The sequence below is a fragment of the Arabidopsis lyrata genome, assembly GCF_000004255.2.
Source record: "Arabidopsis lyrata subsp. lyrata unplaced genomic scaffold ARALYscaffold_4, whole genome shotgun sequence".
NCBI lineage: Eukaryota > Viridiplantae > Streptophyta > Magnoliopsida > Brassicales > Brassicaceae > Arabidopsis > Arabidopsis lyrata.
The window spans coordinates 1927697-1947739 of NW_003302552.1; the positions used below are offsets into that span (position 1 = coordinate 1927697).

At 34.9% G+C, this 20043-nt stretch overlaps 6 protein-coding genes and 1 long non-coding RNA gene across 8 annotated transcripts; 2 read left to right on the forward strand and 5 right to left on the reverse strand.

Moving 5' to 3' along the window:
- Positions 1 to 540: 540 nt before the first annotated feature.
- LOC9316578 lies at positions 541 to 3258 on the reverse strand. The gene is made up of 5 exons (XM_021030161.1): positions 2803 to 3258; positions 2292 to 2531; positions 2120 to 2203; positions 1905 to 2034; positions 541 to 1813 (listed from the first exon to the last, which is right to left on the reverse strand). Exons 1-5 carry the CDS (start codon positions 3069 to 3071, stop codon positions 803 to 805), a joined length of 1734 nt encoding a protein of 577 aa, XP_020885820.1. The 5' UTR covers positions 3072 to 3258; the 3' UTR covers positions 541 to 802.
- A 725-nt stretch (positions 3259 to 3983) lies between these two features.
- On the forward strand, positions 3984 to 6050 carry LOC9316579 (GDSL esterase/lipase At2g23540). The gene is made up of 5 exons (XM_021027177.1): positions 3984 to 4436; positions 4719 to 4849; positions 4947 to 5195; positions 5296 to 5551; positions 5655 to 6050. Exons 1-5 carry the CDS (start codon positions 4127 to 4129, stop codon positions 5876 to 5878), a joined length of 1170 nt encoding a protein of 389 aa, XP_020882836.1. The 5' UTR covers positions 3984 to 4126; the 3' UTR covers positions 5879 to 6050.
- Positions 6051 to 9852: 3802 nt separating this feature from the next.
- Positions 9853 to 10838, reverse strand: LOC9314759 (putative methylesterase 6). Its single transcript, XM_021027791.1, is given in 3 exon segments — positions 9853 to 10140; positions 10232 to 10365; positions 10412 to 10838. Coding segments are annotated over 3 exon segments (822 nt in total). The 5' UTR covers positions 10812 to 10838.
- Positions 10839 to 11388: 550 nt separating this feature from the next.
- Positions 11389 to 12408, forward strand: LOC110229215. The gene is made up of 3 exons (XR_002332717.1): positions 11389 to 11636; positions 11908 to 11961; positions 12120 to 12408. It is a non-coding gene; the product is annotated as an uncharacterized LOC110229215 (long non-coding RNA).
- A 3010-nt stretch (positions 12409 to 15418) lies between these two features.
- On the reverse strand, positions 15419 to 16442 carry LOC9316580 (putative methylesterase 19; the record flags this gene model as incomplete). Its single annotated transcript, XM_002880467.2, has 3 exons — positions 15419 to 15774; positions 15866 to 16003; positions 16095 to 16442. Coding segments are annotated over 3 exons (768 nt in total), but the record flags the coding sequence as incomplete, so codon positions are not given.
- Positions 16443 to 16598: 156 nt separating this feature from the next.
- On the reverse strand, positions 16599 to 17799 carry LOC9316581 (methylesterase 4). 2 transcript variants are annotated; one of them, XM_021028863.1, is made up of 3 exons: positions 17406 to 17799; positions 17192 to 17329; positions 16599 to 17100 (listed from the first exon to the last, which is right to left on the reverse strand). In XM_021028863.1, exons 1-3 carry the CDS (start codon positions 17775 to 17777, stop codon positions 16819 to 16821), a joined length of 792 nt encoding a protein of 263 aa, XP_020884522.1. In that variant the 5' UTR covers positions 17778 to 17799; the 3' UTR covers positions 16599 to 16818. The 2 variants fall into 2 exon arrangements, with proteins under 2 accessions (XP_020884522.1, XP_020884523.1); XM_021028864.1 differs by having other exon boundaries at positions 16875 to 17039.
- Positions 17800 to 17904: 105 nt separating this feature from the next.
- LOC9316582 (methylesterase 2) lies at positions 17905 to 19700 on the reverse strand. Its single transcript, XM_021028862.1, has 3 exons — positions 19133 to 19700; positions 18417 to 18554; positions 17905 to 18315 (listed from the first exon to the last, which is right to left on the reverse strand). The coding sequence occupies exons 1-3, from the start codon at positions 19547 to 19549 to the stop codon at positions 18034 to 18036; spliced, it is 837 nt and encodes a 278-aa protein (XP_020884521.1). The 5' UTR covers positions 19550 to 19700; the 3' UTR covers positions 17905 to 18033.
- Positions 19701 to 20043: the final 343 nt, after the last annotated feature.

Sequence of the window (20043 nt, forward strand, 5' to 3'; positions counted from 1 at the left end):
TTTTTTAGACTCCACATTTATGAAAAAAAAAATTGCAGAATATTTATTCAAATAGCTTAGAGCATAAGCAATGGTAAACTTGAGTGGATGTGTGTTAGTGGGGTGTAAATATTTTTTTATTATTATAATTAGAGATAGAGAAAAGAGAGAGAGAGGGAGAGATAGAGAGAGATAGAAAGAAGAAATTTTTTTCTATTTTTATAATACTTTACACTTGAGTGTAAACTTGCACCCTTGTTTTGTGTCTTAGCCCAAATTTACATTATTTTTCATTTGTTTATAACTAACACCCGAGTGTTGAGTACTCCACTGCGTGTGCTCTTATAATTTTATGTGTTATTATTATTAGTAGCTTTTAATTCGGAAAAAATTGGCAATTACAAATGACTTTATGAGATTCTTCCTAGTGTACTTGAAAGTATTTTTGTAATATTAAAGTTTGGAGATTTTTGGTTTAGAGACTTCTAATAAGTTTACATTCTAAATTAAAATTGAGAAAATATTTCTAGTTCTTAAACTTAACATCTTTTAAATAAGAGATTTGGATCTTATAAGATTCTTTTTCCTAATCCTTAAATAATAGATTAACTAGAGTTTAAACAAAAGAGTCTTACAAGGAGTCTCAATTTAATCCGTTAGAAACAAAAGAGCTTAAGCTTAGATTTTGAAGTTGCTTGCACATAAGCAACAAAACCAAACAGAGCTTATGTGCAACAAAACCAAACAGAGAGGGTCAAGTCGAAAAGAGAGCTTAACAATTTAGACTAACAAAATACGTTGGATTTTCCTTCTGAAACTTCTTCTAAAATCCACTTTGGCTCCTTCGACGCTGCCTTAGTCTTCCACCAATGCTATTTGGATTAGGTTCGAGGGCCGCTTTCCTCTTACTTCTCGTTACTCGAGTACTCACTGACTTACCCCCGGTCTCAGTCTCATCGCATATGACCTCGTTCTGAGCTTTGACAACAATGGTCTGGCTTTCCCCAAAACTTGTCTCCAAATTCAAATCTGGTCCTGTCCCTTCTTCTATTTCTGGAAGATCATCATCAATGTGGGCACATGAATGTTCTTGTTTATCCTGCTTTGGCGTCTCAAGATAACTCAAGACCTGTGCATCCACCAATGGAGTTTGATCATCCATAGGAATCAAGTAGCTAACTGGTCTTGTCTCCAAATTCGGGTCTTGTCCTGTCCATTTTTGAATTTTTGGAAGATCATCACCACTGTGGGCACATGAATGTTCTTGTTTATCCTGCTTTGGCGTCTCAAGATAACTCAAGACCTGAACATTAACAAATGGAGTCTGATCATCTACAGGAAGCAAGTCGCTATCTGGTAGCATCTCCAAATTCGAGTTTCGTCCTATCTTTTCCCGAACTTCTGGAAGATCATCACCATTGTGGGCACATGAATGTTCTTGCTTTGGTGGCTCAAGACAACTTAAGACCTGAACATCCACGAACGAAGTTTGATCATCAACAGAAGGCAATAAGAAGCTCAGTGACCTTCTAGCTGAATTTGGAGTCTCATCCTCCTCTTTCTTCAAGGAATCACCACTCTGATTTTCGATATTCTGAAGCTTTTGTACTTCTTCAGGGAGATCACCATTCTGATTTTCGTTTGTGTTTTCATCTTCCTCTTTCTGCAAGGAATCATCATTCTCAAGCGTTGGTACTTCTTCATCATCAGCAATCATTCCTTGAAAGGAAAGTGATCTCTTTGCAGAAGCTTGATTTGGGGCTGCATCTTGAGTTTGCGCCCGTTTGGTTTGAATCAGATAATGTGCTACAGACTTATACCCAAGTGCAGCTATCTAGAATCTCAATAAAGAAAGAAATCTTAAGCTCTTGATTCTATTCAAGAATCGAAAAACCAACAAGATAATACGAAAGAAAACAACGCACCCTTCTGTAAATCGGGCCAGTTGGAACCCATCCTTTATTATTCCGGCACAAGCTGCAATTGCAAATCCCCCGACAAGCAGGACAAATCCAGTTTGGATTCTCAAGAGCTTCAAGCACATGTTCACCATATCTGTTTATCAACAAGAATAAAATACATTCACTACCAATAACAGAAAAACTCCATTGCTAGTAAATCATATTAAGTAGCAACCAACCTCATGAACAAACAATCACCACAGAATTGTCCTTGAACCAGGTTGCATTCGCTGCACTGTGTACGATATCCCATCGTTTTCTGCCTGTAAGACACACACATAAACACACTGAAGCATTAAGCAAATTGCGTTTCAAAGAATTGCAATAGCAACACATGGGTTTGGTTCTTACCTGCATTGATGACAAGTCTTACCGTTAAACGGATCATAAATCCGTTTACCATTCTTATCATAACCATCAACAAAACAAGTCCAGCTTCGTTCTGTATTCCCAAGAAGCTTCTCATGTTCCTCTGTGTAAATCTCGGCTCTTGTCCCTTCACCAATCACCACCACACTCTCTCGTTTAGATGTTTTCTTACCCTTCTCATAGATCCCATCAGTGTAGATTACTGGAGTTGTGTTCTCCAATCTAACAATCACACAAGAACAAGCAATCAAAAACCCTAATTCCTCCATAAAAAAAAAACCCATCTTTTTAACTGAGACAAATCGATTCACAAACCCTAATTTTGATTCATAAACCCTAATTCCTACTCAAAAACCCCAATTCCTCCATAAAAATCTCTCCTTTAAACTGAAACTAATCGATTCATAAACCCTAATTCCTACTCAAAAACCCTTTTTTCAAAATCGACTCAGATGGAAAGAGAGAAACAGAGACAGAGAATCAAAGAGATTACCGAGAAGATCGACGAGAAGGCTGAAGAGGAGGAGTCGGATTCTGAGAGGAATTAGGGTTACCATAAGATCTTTTAACGGGTCGGGTCTGGGGTTTGAGTTTGCGAGAGAGATTCAAGATACCCAAATTTTGCATCCTCTGAAGATTCTCTTTGATCCTCTCTTCTCTGCATTGTTCGTAAAGAGAGACCTTTGGGGTTTCATGGATTAATTCTGGGTTAGGGTTTGTTTTGGGGGTTGAATCTTGTGCTTTGGTTCTCATGGTGAGCATGATGATGACGATGAATCTACTGGGTTTCAGATTTTTAGAGCTCTCTGGAGAAATGATAAAAGTTCAGATTTTTATTTTGTTTGTGGTGATGTTACAGCAACGGTCGGATTTATTATTTGAAAAATGTGCTCAGTGAAATGGGGAATTGTGTTTTGAGGGTGTTTAGTAGCTTCTGTACCCTAATGATGGGACTTAATCTTTTAAAAAATATATATATTTTTGTTTTTTTTAATTGCAATACAGCTAATTAAATAGTGGAAATATGGAAAGTTGTGTAAGCTTTTACTTTTTACAGTTTAAAATATTTTATTATCCTAATTAGTTTTTTTAAAACGGGATTGTTGTCCAAAAATGGCATGATCATTTTTCAAAAAAATAATCATTTTTTAATAATTTTCAAATTTACCATTTTTGCTACTTGTGAAAAGAAAAAACTAAAGATTTCAGAATTTTTTTTCATTAAACACATACTTCATAACAAAAACTATATCCTAAAAAAATTGGAAACTAATAAACTCAAGCATCATGTGTAAATTTGTGTTTTTGTATATTAAAAATAGCATTTTGAAAGGTTTTTTGGCCAAATGGCAAAACTTATAAACACCCCTCAAAAAAAAAAAAAAATTTGCTTAATTAACAAAAAAAAATTGTATGATTAACAAAAAAAAAAATTGAACTACTGGTAATTCTTCATCTATAGAGAGACTTCTTGGCCGACAAAAAAATAAAAAAATTGGAGACACTTTTCATTAATTACTGTTCCAACAAATTTGAACTACTTTGAATTATGAGTCTGAATACAGAGAGTTCAAGCGTCCAACGAATGAAAGGTCTAGTCGTTATTTTCTCACTAGCAAGAGGAAAAACTTGACCACGTTGATGAACCACCACTTGAAAATTTTTGAAGCCTCCATTTATAACAAAAGAGTCAAACCAAATTCATTTTAGCCAATTAAACTCAATCTTACAAGTTTCCTTCGATCCCAAACTACACTTTCTTATCTTATTCTATAAATCTCAAACAATAACACTAAAGTTTTTCAAAATCAAGAGATATGGCCACAAGAGCTTCTACTTCAAGCAGAGTCTCAGCCATGGACATGACTCTCTACTTCGCCTTCTTCTTCCTTTTAACTCTCACTGCTTCAGTGGAAGCTGCTGGTCGTGGAGTTAACAATGATAACAAAGGCAGCGGATTAGGAGCTTCTTTCATATTTGGAGATTCTCTAGTCGATGCCGGAAATAATAATTATCTATCGACGTTGTCTAGGGCCAATATGAAGCCTAATGGTATTGATTTCAAAGCCTCCGGAGGAAATCCTACCGGCCGGTTCACCAATGGCCGGACCATCGGTGACATCGTTGGTATCATCAATATATCAATCTATATATATTCTATAACCCATATATAGTAAATGATATATGCGGTATACATTATTAGTCTAGAGATTATATTCAACTAACACACCTACAAATTTCTGTTGACGTTTTATTACTCTTTTGTTGAGATGTTCATTTCTTTTGGTTAAAATGATTAAATTGTTGTAATGTTGATACGTTTATTTGATCTATATACATGTTGAATTTCGATATAAATGGTTCTATACTTCTATATAAAACGTTAAATTTGATTTTACGATTTTTCAGGGGAAGAACTCGGATCAGCGAACTATGCAGTCCCATTCTTGGCACCAAACGCGAAGGGAAAAGCTTTATTAGCCGGTGTGAATTATGCATCAGGAGGAGGAGGAATCATGAATGCCACCGGGAGAATCTTTGTATGTACCAAACTAATTTTAATCATATTTGGATTTGAAAATTTCTTATATTCATTTTAGAGTTCTGAAGTTTTATGAAATTGTAAATATCTGGTAGGTGAATAGGTTAGGTATGGATGTACAAGTTGATTTCTTCAACACTACACGGAAACAGTTTGATGACCTACTTGGAAAAGAGAAAGCAAAAGAGTACATAGGAAAGAAATCGATATTCTCAATCACTATAGGAGCAAATGATTTCCTCAACAATTATCTATTCCCACTTCTCTCCGTCGGAACACGGTTCAGTCAAACTCCCGATGATTTCATCGGCGACATGCTTGAACATCTACGCGGCCAACTAACCGTAAGCGACAAAATATTGATCTCATCCATCGAACTAAATTTAGAGAGTTTTTGTTTTGTTCATTTGTTATCATAGCATTTCATCATGGTTTAAAATACAGAGGCTGTATCAATTGGATGCGAGGAAGTTTGTGATCGGGAACGTTGGACCGATTGGATGCATACCATACCAGAAAACGATCAATCAATTAGAAGAAAACGAGTGTGTGGATTTGGCTAATAAGCTAGCAAATCAATACAATGTTCGTTTAAAGAGTTTATTAGAGGAACTAAACAAGAAACTTCCCGGAGCAATGTTCGTCCATGCCAACGTCTACGATCTGGTCATGGAGCTCATTACTAACTACGATAAATACGGTAAAATATATTTTTTGTCTTCTACAACTCACACACGCACACTACCATATATACAACGTTTTAAGAAATGATATGTAGATTTTTGGATTTATAAACTTGGTAGGGTTCAAATCTGCGACAAAGGCTTGTTGCGGTAATGGAGGACAATACGCGGGTATAATTCCGTGCGGACCGACTTCGAGTTTGTGTGAAGAGAGGGATAAATATGTGTTTTGGGATCCTTATCACCCGAGTGAAGCAGCAAATGTTATCATCGCAAAGCAATTGTTATATGGTGATACAAAAGTTATATCTCCTGTTAATCTCAGCAAACTTAGAGATATGTGATTTGATTGTTTGTTGAACTAAATGTCCCTTTGGAGATTTATATACATAATTTCTTGCATTTACGTTTGGGATACGCCAAGTTAAGATTGCTCTTTGTATGTATGTGTTGTTGTGTTTGATTTAGTGAGAATGCTTTTGTTTTGTCAAGATGTGATAAAATTTAAGTTACACATACATTATTTGGAACTGGATCACCTCTTTTTCCAAAGTTTTCAAAATCGGAGCGGACACTGATTCGACATTGTTATATGGTATTGCCGTATTGGTAGCTAGTCCGATCGATGGAGACCGAATTATAGATTTTTTTTTATTAATATAACAATAAGATATGTTTATTTATGAATAACAAAAATAGACAACAAATCAAAAGAAAAATGTACTTCTAATAAAAAGAAAATATTAAAGAGAAAATAAAAACGGTTACAAAAATCAACAAGTGAGACTTCTCAGTTCTCACAATGTCAAAAATATACGCATACACATGTGATAAATGTTACATAATTTATGTGGAGTCAACTATCACTATGTGAACACAGTAAATTTATCTTTTTTACCTCTATATATAGAACGATGAATGATGAATCTGAAGATACAACATTCGCATAACTTCAATTATATATAGATAACAAATTAAAAAAAATGTACTTCTAATAAAAATAAATAATTAAACAGAAAATAGAAACTAATTTATAAAACTAAAAAGGTGGTTCAAAAATTCAAATTAGTCTTTGATAAAAAAAAAAACAAAAACAAAAACTCAGATTAGTAAAAAGTTAATGACTAGTGATTGAATTTTTGTGTACCAGGTTTTTTTTTTGGTTTTGATATTGAAATACGGTTCAGTTAAACCAATTTTAATATATAATCTAGACTCGGCAACCATTTCCGGTGGGTCGGTCCGACCCGGTTTGCTAAACACTGGCTCTCTCTCTGTCTAGGGATTTTCCGTTAATGTCGCCGGCGACGGAAACTCAGGAATGTGGGTCCTCCATTTCGACGCAAAGGCAGCAAATTTGCAGTCGTTTCAGCCGCAGAGCACCATCCCCTTCTTCTCTAAACCGCAGCAACCGTAGAAATTCCTACAAAAACGTCGTCGTTTTCGCTACATTAATAGCAGCAGCAAAAGCATCTGCTTTAGATTCTTAGTTTTATTCCTTCAGTGCTTGAAATTGTATAAAGGTTAGAGGAAATTTGATGAAAAGTTTCGTCTTTTCTTGAATCTAATTGAGAAACAATAGGTTAGATTAGTGCAGTGGAGTTTGATGCAAGCCACATTGTTCTGTTGTTCTCATCTTCTTGTATTTGGAAATTGGTTATGGTTCTGCTTCTGGTTTTTCTCTTCAGCTTCTTTGTTCAACACCTTATTGACGGTTAGAGTTAGTATCCCTTGTACTCTGAGTTCCAGGGACTGGTAAACCAACTTTAGTTAGTTTGTGGCTGTTGTCTGAGGTCTACAGAATGGTACACCAATTTTACATTGACTGTTAGTTTTATGTCGGTAGAGTGTTGATGGAGTTAGTTAGTTAGTAGGTCGCCCTCTGGATTGAATATAATCTTAGAGCATAATCTTTGGGGGTGTTTATATTTATGGACCTCAATATAAGAACTCTGATTCGTATAAACAATATCAGTGGCGATCCTAGATTCAAGAGTTCTTGAGGATTTTGATAACATGGAATGGACATATGATCTGCATCTTTGCATTCAATAAATACAGATGTAACCAATCTCTACCTTCTCTTCTTGAAAGCTTCAGTTGTACTAATTTCATGCACCCTAGCAGCCCACGAACAAGCAGAGACCGCTCCTGGTTATATACATTCTCTTTTTAGCCTCTTTGTCATCTATTTTTTTGACTATTAGTAATTAGTTTCGCTGGTAGCTGTCTGCAAGTTCCAAGAGATGCCCACTTAGTAGTTGAGGCTTGCAGAACATTGGCATATGATCTTTGTCTTCCATCTCTATCGCCGGATAATTATCAATCTTTCATCGTTGATGTTCTTTTGAAATGACGGTTTTCCTCTCTGATCAGTTGTATTTGTTTACAGATGCAGGCGTATTAGTGAATTACAGTACCAAATTGGCCGATCTTCACCCTGTGAATTAGTTAATTATATGAAGTTATTTTTTTTCTCTCATTAGCCTAGATTCTTTTTCCGTTTTCTCCTCTAGTTTTTCTTTGCTTTAGTGCTTAAAGTTGTCTAATGGTAGACGAAATTTGATGAAAAGTTTTAGCTTTTCTTGGATCAGTGCAGTTGGAATATTGTTCTGTTGTTTTACAGGTTGCACTAGGATCGGACCCGCGGTCCACCGCGGGAGAATATTGGTTTACATATGTTGCGTTTAATATTGTGTGTGTTTTTAGTAGAACGAATCGTGTAGTATACTTATAAATATTCATAATAACGAATTGTAGAGAAAATGTAAAATTGTTTATAAATATACCCATCGTAATAATTATGATTTACAAAATAGAATTTTGTGTTTTAAAATTCTAAAATTAGACGATTCATGGGAATTAAAGCAGTAAAAATAGGTCAAAAACCGCGGGTCCAGCCCACATCATCTCACTATAGGGCAGATTTGGGAAAATATATTAAACCCGCAAATAAGCGGGCCACATGGATTAATTCGCAGTGGATCATAGGTATAATCGGTTTTCATCCGCGGGTTGGCGGATCAGCCCGCATATTAATATTTATTGATAAAATTATAATTTATTCAACATGTGGTAATTTAAACAAACTTTTAATAGTATTTTGATTTATTTATTTATTTTAGTAGTATTTTAAATTTTGGTTACTTTAAAATTATTTAAACAAAATCCATGGACAATCCCGCAAATCCGCATACATTCGCGGGACGGGTTTGTATTTCATATATGCTACCCGTGGGTCGTGCGGACCGACTAATTACAAGTCAAAATATTTTTTGTCTATCGCAAAACGGACTTAACGGGACGAATCAACTCGCTTTGACAGTTCTAATGAGAATATTATTTAGTCATACAACAAAATGAAGTTTGGACATAGTAATAATAGAATATGTATCTTATTTGTTAGATGAGAGATTGAAAGATGAAGTATAATGATTAAAAATTAATTATTATTTTTCATGATTCACAAAATTTAATAAATACTTATCATCTTGTTGAATAATTCTAAAATCATATTCAAGAAATCTTTATAAATTGAAAATTAAACTTCTTTGGTAAGCTATAGGTATGAAAATATCATAATTTCGATTTAATCTAATTAAATTAAAATTAGTTACATGGATTTCATATCTATTTAATTTACACGACCAAAATAAAAATATCTATTTAATTTACACGACCAAAATAAAAATATCAATTTAATTTATAAAATAGATGGGTTATTTGTGATAAATTTTCTAGAAATCTTTAGAAGCAAGTAAAATATCTTTCAATTAATGATAATTGGCTAAAATGAGCGAAATTAATGACAAAAACGTTGATTGTTATGGAATTAGTCCCAAAAATATATGAGCAAATTTATTATACGTAATTAATGTATAATATTGTTTGGAATATGCTATTATTATTAGTTACCATAAGTACAATCAGATTTTATTTTATTTCCATAAATATTTGATTTTATTTCGATTTTTTATTATTAATTCGAATTTATATTTCAAAAAAATTTCAAAGATCCGATTTCAGAATTTCGGGTCAATTTTCTAATTTTAACCCGACCCATTTTCATTTGTACTTCTCTTTTAATAGTATAGAGATTTAGAAATTGCTCTGCGAAATTGCTTATGGTGATGTTGTGCAATGCAGATATTGCAGTTCACTCTTCGCTATGTAATACAGTTTTCTCACAAAACTTTATTTATAACACTTTTCTTATAAGTATTATCATTTGCTTAATTCTCATACATATGTATTCTCATATGACGTTATTATTGGTGCAAGATGAAGTTAGTAACTTATTTGCAGGGACGATTTCAGGTTAAGTTTGGCAATATTTATCTGCAATCTCCAGGAGAAGAGCACAAACTTCTTGAGGCTTGGAGAACATTGGCATGTGATCTGCACATTTGATTTCCATTACTTCTTTTGGCGGAAAGTTCGTGATCATCCAGCGCTGGTAATCTTCGGGTTCCACAAGATCCTCTCCGCATACAATATATATACGTGTAACGGATCCGTACCCTTCCTCACTGAAGCTTCTTGTCCCTGCCAGATTGTTTGTAACTATCGGATTTGTCCTCACCAACGTCTTCACCAATTCAAGATCCTTATTCGCCACAACAACAATCAACAAAAGATTGACTGAGCTTACTAGCACAATCCCATTTGCTTTTTTTTTTTTAAGATTGGAGTCTTACTTGAACTGGAGAGTGTTGATACATTTTCTTGGCCATAAACTTTGGTCCCAAAAGAGTACTCTGTAGAGGACAATCAGGTGTCCCGTAGGTTCCACACTCGGTGTCCAACCATTCCTCTTGTGGAATGCTTCTGGCTGCAGATTTCAGTCAAGTATCAGAATCACTCAGAAGAGATGTCACTCAGATAAAATTATGTTCATTTATGTACCTTTTCGTAAACATAAACAGGTGGGTTTTTTGTGTCGGGCCTGAAAGCTGTCACGAAGACTATAGCAGCAATCTTACAAGCGTAGATGTCAGCAGCAAGTGCAGCCGGTATTCCTCCCATGCTATGAGCAACAAGAATCACCTTATCGTCATCTGAGCCAAGCGAGCTCAGAAACTCAAGCAACGGTTTGCAGTAATCCTTTAGAGTCTGAATCTCTTCCACTCTGGTCATGTTTAGACCCGATGCAGCTAGATCCACTGCCGTCACACAGTGACCTGCAGCCTCCAGCTGCGTTTTCACCTTGTCCCAAGTCCATGCGCCGTGGCACACCCCATGGACGAGCACAAACCGCTTCTGGTTGTTATTCTCCATTGCCTTTCTTACTCTCAGTATCTTGGTTCAACACTTATATATATATGGTGAGTTTCCCACATATACTCTTTGTATATTGACTGTTAGTTTTTGGTCGTTCTCTGAGATCCATTGACTGTTAGATTTCACATTTTTTGTTGCTGGACTTGTAGACTCGATATGAGGTAGTTCGTTGGCGTGTTGGAGTTCGTGGTGATTGCTTCAGTGGCCTTTGTATTGGCAGGAATAAGGTTTTGAAAAGAGAGATTGTAAAAATTTTAGTTTTTCTTTTCCTTAGGGTATCTGAAACCATATAGTTTTCAAAAGTGAATGCTTTATTAGAGAAGAGATGTACAAATATATAGGGATACAATGGAGACTCTAGGAATATGTTTATTACAATTAGAGCGTTAATTGTACATATTAGATCTTCACATTACATTGGTAGAATCTGGGTGGGTGATACTTCCATGGACAGACAAAAAATTAGTCTTCTGTAAGATGTTGAAGTCCCTCTTTTATGATGTTACTATTGAAGTTTCTTAATTTGAAATCTAGAGGCGTTGTAACTGCTTCTCACGTTGTAAAGTATTTTCACGAAATCTTATTCATATCCATTCATATAACTGATTAATTAAATCATTCTTCTGAATGTTGTTTCTCATATGGCATATTGTTGTGGTGGAAGTTGAAGTTTGTTACTCATGTGCAGTGACGATCTCAGGTATATTTAGGCGTATATATCTGCAATCTCCAAGAGAAGAGGACATAGTTCTATAGGTTTGGAGAACATTGGCATATGATCTGCATCTTTGATCTCCTCTTTGTTCATCTATTCTTTTGACAGTTAAGTCTCACTATCATTTTATTGACTATTAGTTTTCACTCAGTAGAAACTTGTAGCTATGAGCCTATGATCATAAGGACTTCAATATGACTAGGAGGACATTTATTTTATTTTATTTTTGCTCGTTAACCTTACTCCTATTCGTAATGCTAACATTCTCCCTTTGCTCGTTCATCTCATGTATGTATTTTCAGCTGCTTACATAATGACATATCACTACCATCTTTGCTTATTGTGGTTAGAAGCTGAATTCCATTTTAAGATATGCAGGTTTATGGGCATACAATCTGCATCTTTTGATAATTCGACGCTGGAAATCTTCAGGTAGTGTGTTATCCTCTTCTTACATTCTTATTTATATAACTATTCTTACGAATAATATCATTTGCTTATTTCTTATACATACATAATGTAGTCACTTAGATCACTCACATATGGCTTTGGTATTGTGGTGGAAGCTGAATTTTGTAAGTATAATGCAGTGAAGATCTCAGGTTTGTTTAGGCATATTTATCCGCAATCTGCAAGAGAAGAGCACATAGTTCAAGGAGCTAGAAAATTCGCGGTGCTGGGGAGTGATAGTGACTGTGATACCATTGTATTTTTGCATCTGTCAAGAGTCGTCCTTGGTAGGTTCTTACAGCATGATTAACTGTGGTATATCTTAGATAGTTCTTAGGTATAAAGTTGAATTTAATTAAATTGAAAATCTTGTATAAAACTACGAAACGTGTACACGTGGCACGTTATTAGTGGGTGTTAGGTTTAATATATAAGCAAAAAAAAAAAAACGGATCCGTGTTTTTTTTTTCTCTCTCTCAAATCGCGATTTGAAAAAAAGAAGAAACCGGAGGCGATTTGTGTTTATGGACTCGAATCGGAATCTTCTTCTCTCTTATCCCAAAATCATGTCTCTGCCGTAAAGTTCCAACTTTTCATTCGATTTTCGATTTGTTTATTAAAGAGACCATTTTCCTTCGTTAAATTCAGTTTGATTGTTTCTTGAATCCGAATTTGATTTGGAGGTCTGGATTAGGAGATCTCGAAGATTACGAGATCGACTTGAAAGGAAAGTTAATATTGTAAAATATATTCTTATTGTTAAATAGGTAGATTTCCTATTATCACATATGTAAAAAACTTATTAATCAAGTTATGACTTTGTATAAATATTCCTATTAGGCTAATCAATAAAATTGAGAGAAACTATTCCACTTCTAAGGTTTTCTCCAAATCTATCATGGTATCAGAACCAAGATCCTTTCTGTGGATTTGGTTTTACTACGTTAACTTCTGCGATTTAAAAAAAAAAAAAAAAAATCTATATGCTTTGGTTTTTCTACGTGATTCATTTTTTTTACCTTTATGGCTGGATTTCTTATTTTATCTCTATATTTTCATATTATCATATTGATTTCTAAATTAAAAAAAAAAAAGAAAAGAAAAGAAGAAGAGGGGTTTGGTTGCGTTGCTATAAATCATGAGCATGGGCCTAAGTAGGCCTGGGCATTCGGATTTCGGATCGGATTCGGTTCAGATTTATTCGGATTCGGATAATTCGGGTAGGAGAGTTTATTATCCGTCCGGATTTTATGACTATTCGGATCGGATTGGTTCGGATAGTGTCGGATTCGGATCGGTTTTCGAAAAAGAAAAAAACTAAAAAATGTTCAATTTAAATATAAAAATAGTTTAATCTTACTAAAATTTGGTTAAGTTTTACAAAACTATGTATTATTTTAACAAATATAACTAAAAATTTTCTAATATCTAGGTTATTTAGAATATTTTTGTCATTTGTTATAAAATTATAGCTAAATATAACTAATATTTTTAGATATGTAATTTTATTTTCGGTTTTCGGATATCTTTTCGGTTTTCGGTTCGGATCGGGTTCGGTTCGGATAATTCGGATAGGAGAATTTATTATCCGTTCGGGTTTTGTGACTATTCGGTTCGGGTTCGGAGCCGGATTTTTCAGATCGGTTTCGGATCGGTTTTCGGATTTGGGATTTTATGCCCAGGCCTAGGCCTAAGGTTCGTTCAGGTTCAGTGACAATAACTAATCTTTCTCTTTCAGTTTTTTTATGTGGTTATCTATCAACTACAAATACGATGTAGCCACAAAGATGAAGAACTTCAACGGATATATACGGATCCAATGGGGTGATGATATGATGTTGCTGTGAATTATGAGCATGGACTAATTGGTTGGTTCGTTCAGTTCACATGGTGACATAAGACGATGGAGATACACAACTACTTTAGTATCCTTCATCGAATTGATGACCCATTAGTGGGTATGAAGACCATGAAGACGATTTGATGATTTTCCAATCTCATACGTGTTACCACGTATGAGCTTGCGGGAGGGTATTAGAAGATCTCGAGGATTACGAGATCGACTTCAAAGGAAAGTTAATATTGTAAAATATATTCTTATTGTTAAATAGATAGATTTCCTATTATCACATATGTAAAGAACTTGTTAATCAAGTTATGACTTTGTATAAATATTCCTAGTAGGCTAATCAATAAAATTGAGAGAAACTATTCCACTTCTAAGGTTTCCTCCAAATCTATCAGTCTGCAAAGTTCCCAAATTTTCTTGAATCTGAAGGATTTATGCGGTTTGTTTGCCTTTGGTTGGTTGATCAGGTTTGAAACAGGGAGAGAAGAAATTGCATAAACAAGATAGTGACAACATGAGACTGGTTATTTCACTAGCAGCTGCTTTTTCCCTTTTCCTTAGTTGGTATAATCTTAGGTTCGTCTCCGCTTTATTGGGTTTTCCATAGGAGAAGAAACCTTAAGAGCTCTGGTAAACCTGATGCCACAATTATTAAAGTATCACATTTCTTTTTAATTTGCAACAATTATTAAATTTTCTATAATTATAAATTTTATTTTTGTATTAATATTTTTTTTTTCTAAGAACCACATGTTAAAAGCCTACCATTAAAAGACATATAAAATCTTAAAACAAAAATACAATCTCTTAACTATAACTTTTACAAATTAATACTAAAATATTCCTAAGAGCCAAAATTAAGAGTCTATTGATAATGTTGCTCTAAGAGCTGGGGCGGAGAATCTAATTTTAGTGGTGACAGGTTTGGCTAAATGTCGACCTAATACAACAACTTTAATACAAAAGATTCATACCTCTCTATGAACTAAACCTCAGAGAACATGGACTTTAGGCATCATTTATACTGAAATTTGATGACAGTATTCTAAAATAATCGATGGCTCAATGGGTTCATATTACATTTTCTCTAATGTGAATGGCCAAAAAAAGAAAGTAAATGGCCCATAAATTATTATTCTTTTCTTACTCTCTCTCTCTTTTTCATCTTATTTTATTTAATTTAAAATATAAAAATCTAATGCATCAAAATTTATTTAAATTAGTTTAATGAACTATGTGAAAAATCCATGTAATAATAAAGTCTTTTTATGAAAATATTTACATTAAAAAAATTAATTTATGGAAAGGAACCACATTTTTAGTGTTGCTTTAGATATTTTTGAAATCTCAGGACCGGTCCCAGTAGTTAGATATCATGTAACTTCTATGGTCGCAGGATTTACCAATGAGAAGAATGGATGTTGTGTATGCTTACCATATAGATTTTTGTGATACAATATACTTAATTGTATCACGAATCTTATTTTATATAACCATTCTTATAACTGCTTCTCAATGTAATACAATTCTCTCATAAATCTTTTATTCATAAAACCATTCTTATGAATATTATTTCTCATAGATACAATGTATTCTCATATGGCTTATTGTTGAGGTGGAAGCTGAAGTTCATTACTAATTTGCAATGACGATCTCAGGTTTATTTACGCGTATTTATCCGCAATCTCCAAGAGAAGAGCACATAATTTTTGAGGCTTAGAGAACATTGCCATATGATCTGTATCTTTGATCTCCATTACCTCTTTAACCGGAAAGTTACTGATCATCCAACGCTGGTAGTCCTCAGGTACTATATTGTCCTCTCCACATATGATATAAATACGTGTAACCGATCCATATCCTTCCTCAGTAAAGCTTCTTGCCCCTGCCAGATTGTTCGTAACCAACGGGTTTACCCTTACCAACATTTTGGCCAATTCAAGATCCTAACCAACGATAACAATCAAAAGAATAATAAATGAGGTTACTAGCAATCTCATTTGTTAAAAAGAGGTTTGATTAGGCTTGGAGTCTTACTTCTACCGGAGACAATTGATACACTTTCTTGGCCATAAAATTTGGTCCCAAAAGAGCAGACTCTAGAGAACAATCTGGATTACCGTACCTTCCAAACACGGTATCCAACCATTCCTCTCGTGGAATGCTTCTGATCAGCTGAAGATTTCAGTCAGTTATCAAAATATATCACTCGGAAGCGATCATATATTCCGTACGTACAACCAAATCATCATTTTTTTATATGTACCTTTTCGAAAACATAAGCAGGTGGATTTCTTGTGTCAGGCATGAAAGCTGCCAAGAAAACAACAGCAGCAATCTTACAAGGGAAGATATCAGTTGCAACCGCAGCGGGTATTCCTCCCATGCTATGAGCAACAAGAATCACCTTATCGTCATCCGAGCCAAGCGAACTCATAAACTCAAGCAACGGTTTGGAGTAATCCATCAATGTCTTAATCTCTTCCACTCTGGTCATGTTTATACCCGATGCAGATAGATCCACCGCGGTCACACAGTGACCTGCAGCCTCCAACTGTGTTTTCACCTTGTACCAACTCCACGCCCCGTGGCAGACTGCATGTACAAGCACATACACGTTAGATTGTCAACGTATGATCTGTTTATGGGGCCTAATACGCAAAGATAAAATTTACCAAAAATAACAAAGAAAACAAAAATGAAAACTTATATATCTTTTTTTTTTTTTTTTTTCCATTCGTATGTTCATCCTCAACATGAGAGTTATATCCATTTTCCAATGGTGCAGATTTCACTATAATCAAAGAAATTTAGGAGTTACAATTTTTTTTCTCTTTTTTTGCTTTCTTATCTACCTTAAAGAGAAAATACTAAAAATAGTGCTTTTAAGATAGAATCATGAAATAATTTTGAACGAGTATTATCATTTGCTTATAATTGTAGTTGAAGCTAAATTTTGTAAACTACTGTAGAGACGATCTTAAGTTTATTTAGGAATATTTACATGCAATCTCCAAGAGAAGAGCACATAGTTCGTGAGGCTTGGAGAACATTGCCATATGATCTGCACACTTGATCTCCATTACTTCTTTTGGCGGAAAGTTCTTGATCATCCAACACTGGTAATCCTCGGGTACTACCAAGTCCTCTCCACATACGATATATACTCGTGTAATGGATCCGTACCCTTCCTCACTGAAGCTTCTTGTCCCTGCCAGATTATTTGTAATGATGGGGTTTACTCTCACCAACATTTTCGCCAATTCAAGATCCTAACCCGTCATCACAACAATAATCAATCAAGTATTGACTGAGGTTACAAGGAAAATCCCATTTGGGTTTTTGTTAGGCATGGAGTCTTACTTGGTCCGGAGAGAGTTGATACAAATTCTTGGCCATGAACTTTGGTCCAAAAAGAGTAAACTCTAGAGGACATTCAGGTTTCCCGTACGTTCCAAACAAGGTGTCCAACCATCCTTCTTGTGGGACGCTTCTGATTAGCTGCGGATTTCAGTAAAATATCAGAACCACTTGGACGAGGTCATACCTCACAACCAAATTATCATGTTTGATGTACCTTTTGGTATACATAAGCTGGTGGGTTTCTTGTGTCGGGCATGAAAGCCGTCAAGAAAACAACAGAAGCAATCTTATAAGGGAATATATCAGCAGCGAGAGCAGCGGGTATTCCTCCCATGCTATGAGCAACAAGAATCACCTTATCGTCATCCGAGCCAAACGAGCTGAGAAACTCAAGCAACGGTTTGCAGTAATCCTTGAGAGTATGAGTCTCTTCAACTCTAGTCATATTTATACCGGATGCAGCTAGATCCATCGCGGTCACATAGTGACCTACAGCCTCCAGATGCGTTTTCACCTTGTACCAACACCACGCGCCGTGGCACAGCCCATGGACGAGCACAAACCGCTTCTGGTTGATTTTCTCCATTGTTTTATTTCTTCTTTACTTTCAACATCTTGGTTCAACACCTATATATATCGACGGTTACTTTCCGCATACTCTTTGTAAATTGACTGTTAGTTTCTGGTCCTTCTCTAAACAAACACTACAATACTACATTGACTGTTAGGTTTCTCATTGCAACCATAGTAAGGAATAAAGTCTTAACTTTTAGAAATATCTATTTTAGAACACACACTTGATTAATGTATCAACTCCAAATACATTTTCATCAAAATATTATTTAAGAGAATTTTTCGGCGATTTCCAATAGATGGTCACTTAGTAGTTGAGGTTTGCAAAACATTGGCATATGATCTGTCTCTTCCATCTCAATCACTAAATCCGCCGGATAATTATCGATCATCCACCGTTGATGTTCTTCCGAGATAATGTTGTCCTCTTTGCACACTATGTAAGCTCGAGGAACAGATCCATACCCTTTGTCAGAAAAGTTCTTCATCCTCGATAGTTCATTAATAAACAATGATCCAGGCCTCTTTAGAAGTAATCCAAGCTCAAGATCCTAAATCAAGGTTACCATATTCATGCATGAATACTAGTATCATTAATTTATGATGGTGATGATTAATTTTGTTAAAAATGATGATGATAAATTTAAATTACCTCAATAGGACAAAGTTGGTAGAGACGGTGCTTCATGAAGTCAGTGCTGAATAACACAGACAAGCCAGAATTCTCTGAACCATACGTCTCGAGCTCAGTGCCCATCCATCCTTCTGGTGTCATGTTGCTTATTGCAAACTTTTACATAGTAATTACAAAAAAAATCATATTTATTTTTCAAGTTTAATACAATTAAATTATACAAGTATATAACCATACGATAGTAAAACTTTGACAGTCATGAAAATGAAACAGGTTCAAAAAACTACTAAGAGTTAAATAGAATTTGATCTATAAGACCAAAGTTGAATCTTAGAATGATATGATGGTAAAACTCTAATCACCACGAGGTCCACGAAAATGAAACTATTACTTGGACTTTTAGTAAAGTAGATGTAATCAAACTATATGTACCAATTCACCATACACATTTGATTGTCTAACATATGATCTATGGTTATAGCATATACGACACAAATAATCAAGGCTGCAAAATGGAAATCTCTGTTTAATCGAACGATTAGACTGGCTAATCATATTGGACGCATAGAACAAAAGGAATAGTTATGTTGATCAATTTTTGTAATCGTTTGGCTAAAATCTTGTAACCGTTTTGGCTAAAATTGGACGTCCACGTGGTTTTGACCGTCAAGACGTCTAAGCGGCCGATTATTAAAACAGAGAACAAAATTTGGTCGCTTATAACCGAGATATACCTTATCTTCGACGAAAGATGGTGAGTGTTTGGTGTCGGGCATGAAAGCAGTCACGAAGACAGAGACAGAGATTTTGTCGGGAAACTTATCCATGGCTATGGCTAAACTCAAACCTCCAAAGCTATGACCAACGAGCACAACCTTCTCATCATTCGGCAATGAAGTCATTAGCTGCATCAATGGCTTAGAATATTCTTCGCATGTGGAAATTTCAGTGATTGACCTGGTAGTGTCTATACCGCAAGCAGCTAGGTCTAAGGCGGTTACACGATGGCCTGAAGCCTCGAGCAGCGGCTTCACCTTGTACCAGCACCACGCGCCGTGACACATACCATGTACTAGCACGAAGTGTTGCTTCCTCTTCTCCTCACTCATTTTCTTCTCGTACTTTTCCCTACTCTTCACACATCCACACATAACACATAAGTAGAGAGATAATAAAGCTTATCGTTGAATTTTCTAAAATTGTCGCTTTCCGTGAGATTCTTTTACGATTTCACTGAGAATTACAATTTCGAATTTTTCTTCAAAGAAAGAAATAACAACTTTAGAAATTTTATTTGCAAAACGACAATCGGGACTGTCTTTTCGGTGATACAACTTGTGTTAGATGTTTGTTCCGTGTCCACTTATACACGAGGTCAAATCATATTTAGTCGACCAATAATAAATTTTTATTAAATCTTTTAACAAAAATAATAAATTGGAAATAAAAACTAAAAGTAGATATATAAAGATAATATTAAGAAAATTTATTTGTATTAATAAAATGCTTAGGAAATGCTCTACGGCTTCCGCACAAAAAAAGACAAATATATGACAATCAAAGTAGATATATAATTAAAACATATTTAACGAGTTTTATCAAGTTTTAATAATTTAATCAATGGACAAACTTTTGCTCAAAAAAA

Bases quoted from the DNA above. Each gene is read 5' to 3' on its own strand.
- LOC9316578 (XM_021030161.1), bottom strand. From the start codon at position 3,071: ATGCTCACCATGAGAACCAAAGCACAAGATTCAACCCCCAAAACAAAC. The intron at 2,532-2,802 runs GTAATCTCTTTG...TGTGATTGTTAG, and splicing joins CCTTCTCGTCGATCTTCTCG to ATTGGAGAACACAACTCCAG. The intron at 2,035-2,119 runs GTTGGTTGCTAC...GTTGATAAACAG, and splicing joins GGTGATTGTTTGTTCATGAG to ATATGGTGAACATGTGCTTG.
- LOC9316579 (XM_021027177.1), top strand. From the start codon at position 4,127: ATGGCCACAAGAGCTTCTACTTCAAGCAGAGTCTCAGCCATGGACATG. The intron at 4,850-4,946 runs GTATGTACCAAA...AATATCTGGTAG, and splicing joins ATGCCACCGGGAGAATCTTT to GTGAATAGGTTAGGTATGGA. The intron at 5,552-5,654 runs GTAAAATATATT...TAAACTTGGTAG, and splicing joins TACTAACTACGATAAATACG to GGTTCAAATCTGCGACAAAG.
- LOC9316581 (XM_021028863.1), bottom strand. From the start codon at position 17,777: ATGGAGAAAATCAACCAGAAGCGGTTTGTGCTCGTCCATGGGCTGTGC. The intron at 17,330-17,405 runs GTACATCAAACA...TGAAATCCGCAG, and splicing joins CAGCTTATGTATACCAAAAG to CTAATCAGAAGCGTCCCACA. The intron at 17,101-17,191 runs GTAAGACTCCAT...ATGACGGGTTAG, and splicing joins ATCAACTCTCTCCGGACCAA to GATCTTGAATTGGCGAAAAT.
- LOC9316582 (XM_021028862.1), bottom strand. From the start codon at position 19,549: ATGTGTGGATGTGTGAAGAGTAGGGAAAAGTACGAGAAGAAAATGAGT. The intron at 18,555-19,132 runs GTATATCTCGGT...ACTATGTAAAAG, and splicing joins CATCTTTCGTCGAAGATAAG to TTTGCAATAAGCAACATGAC. The intron at 18,316-18,416 runs GTAATTTAAATT...ACCTTGATTTAG, and splicing joins ACCAACTTTGTCCTATTGAG to GATCTTGAGCTTGGATTACT.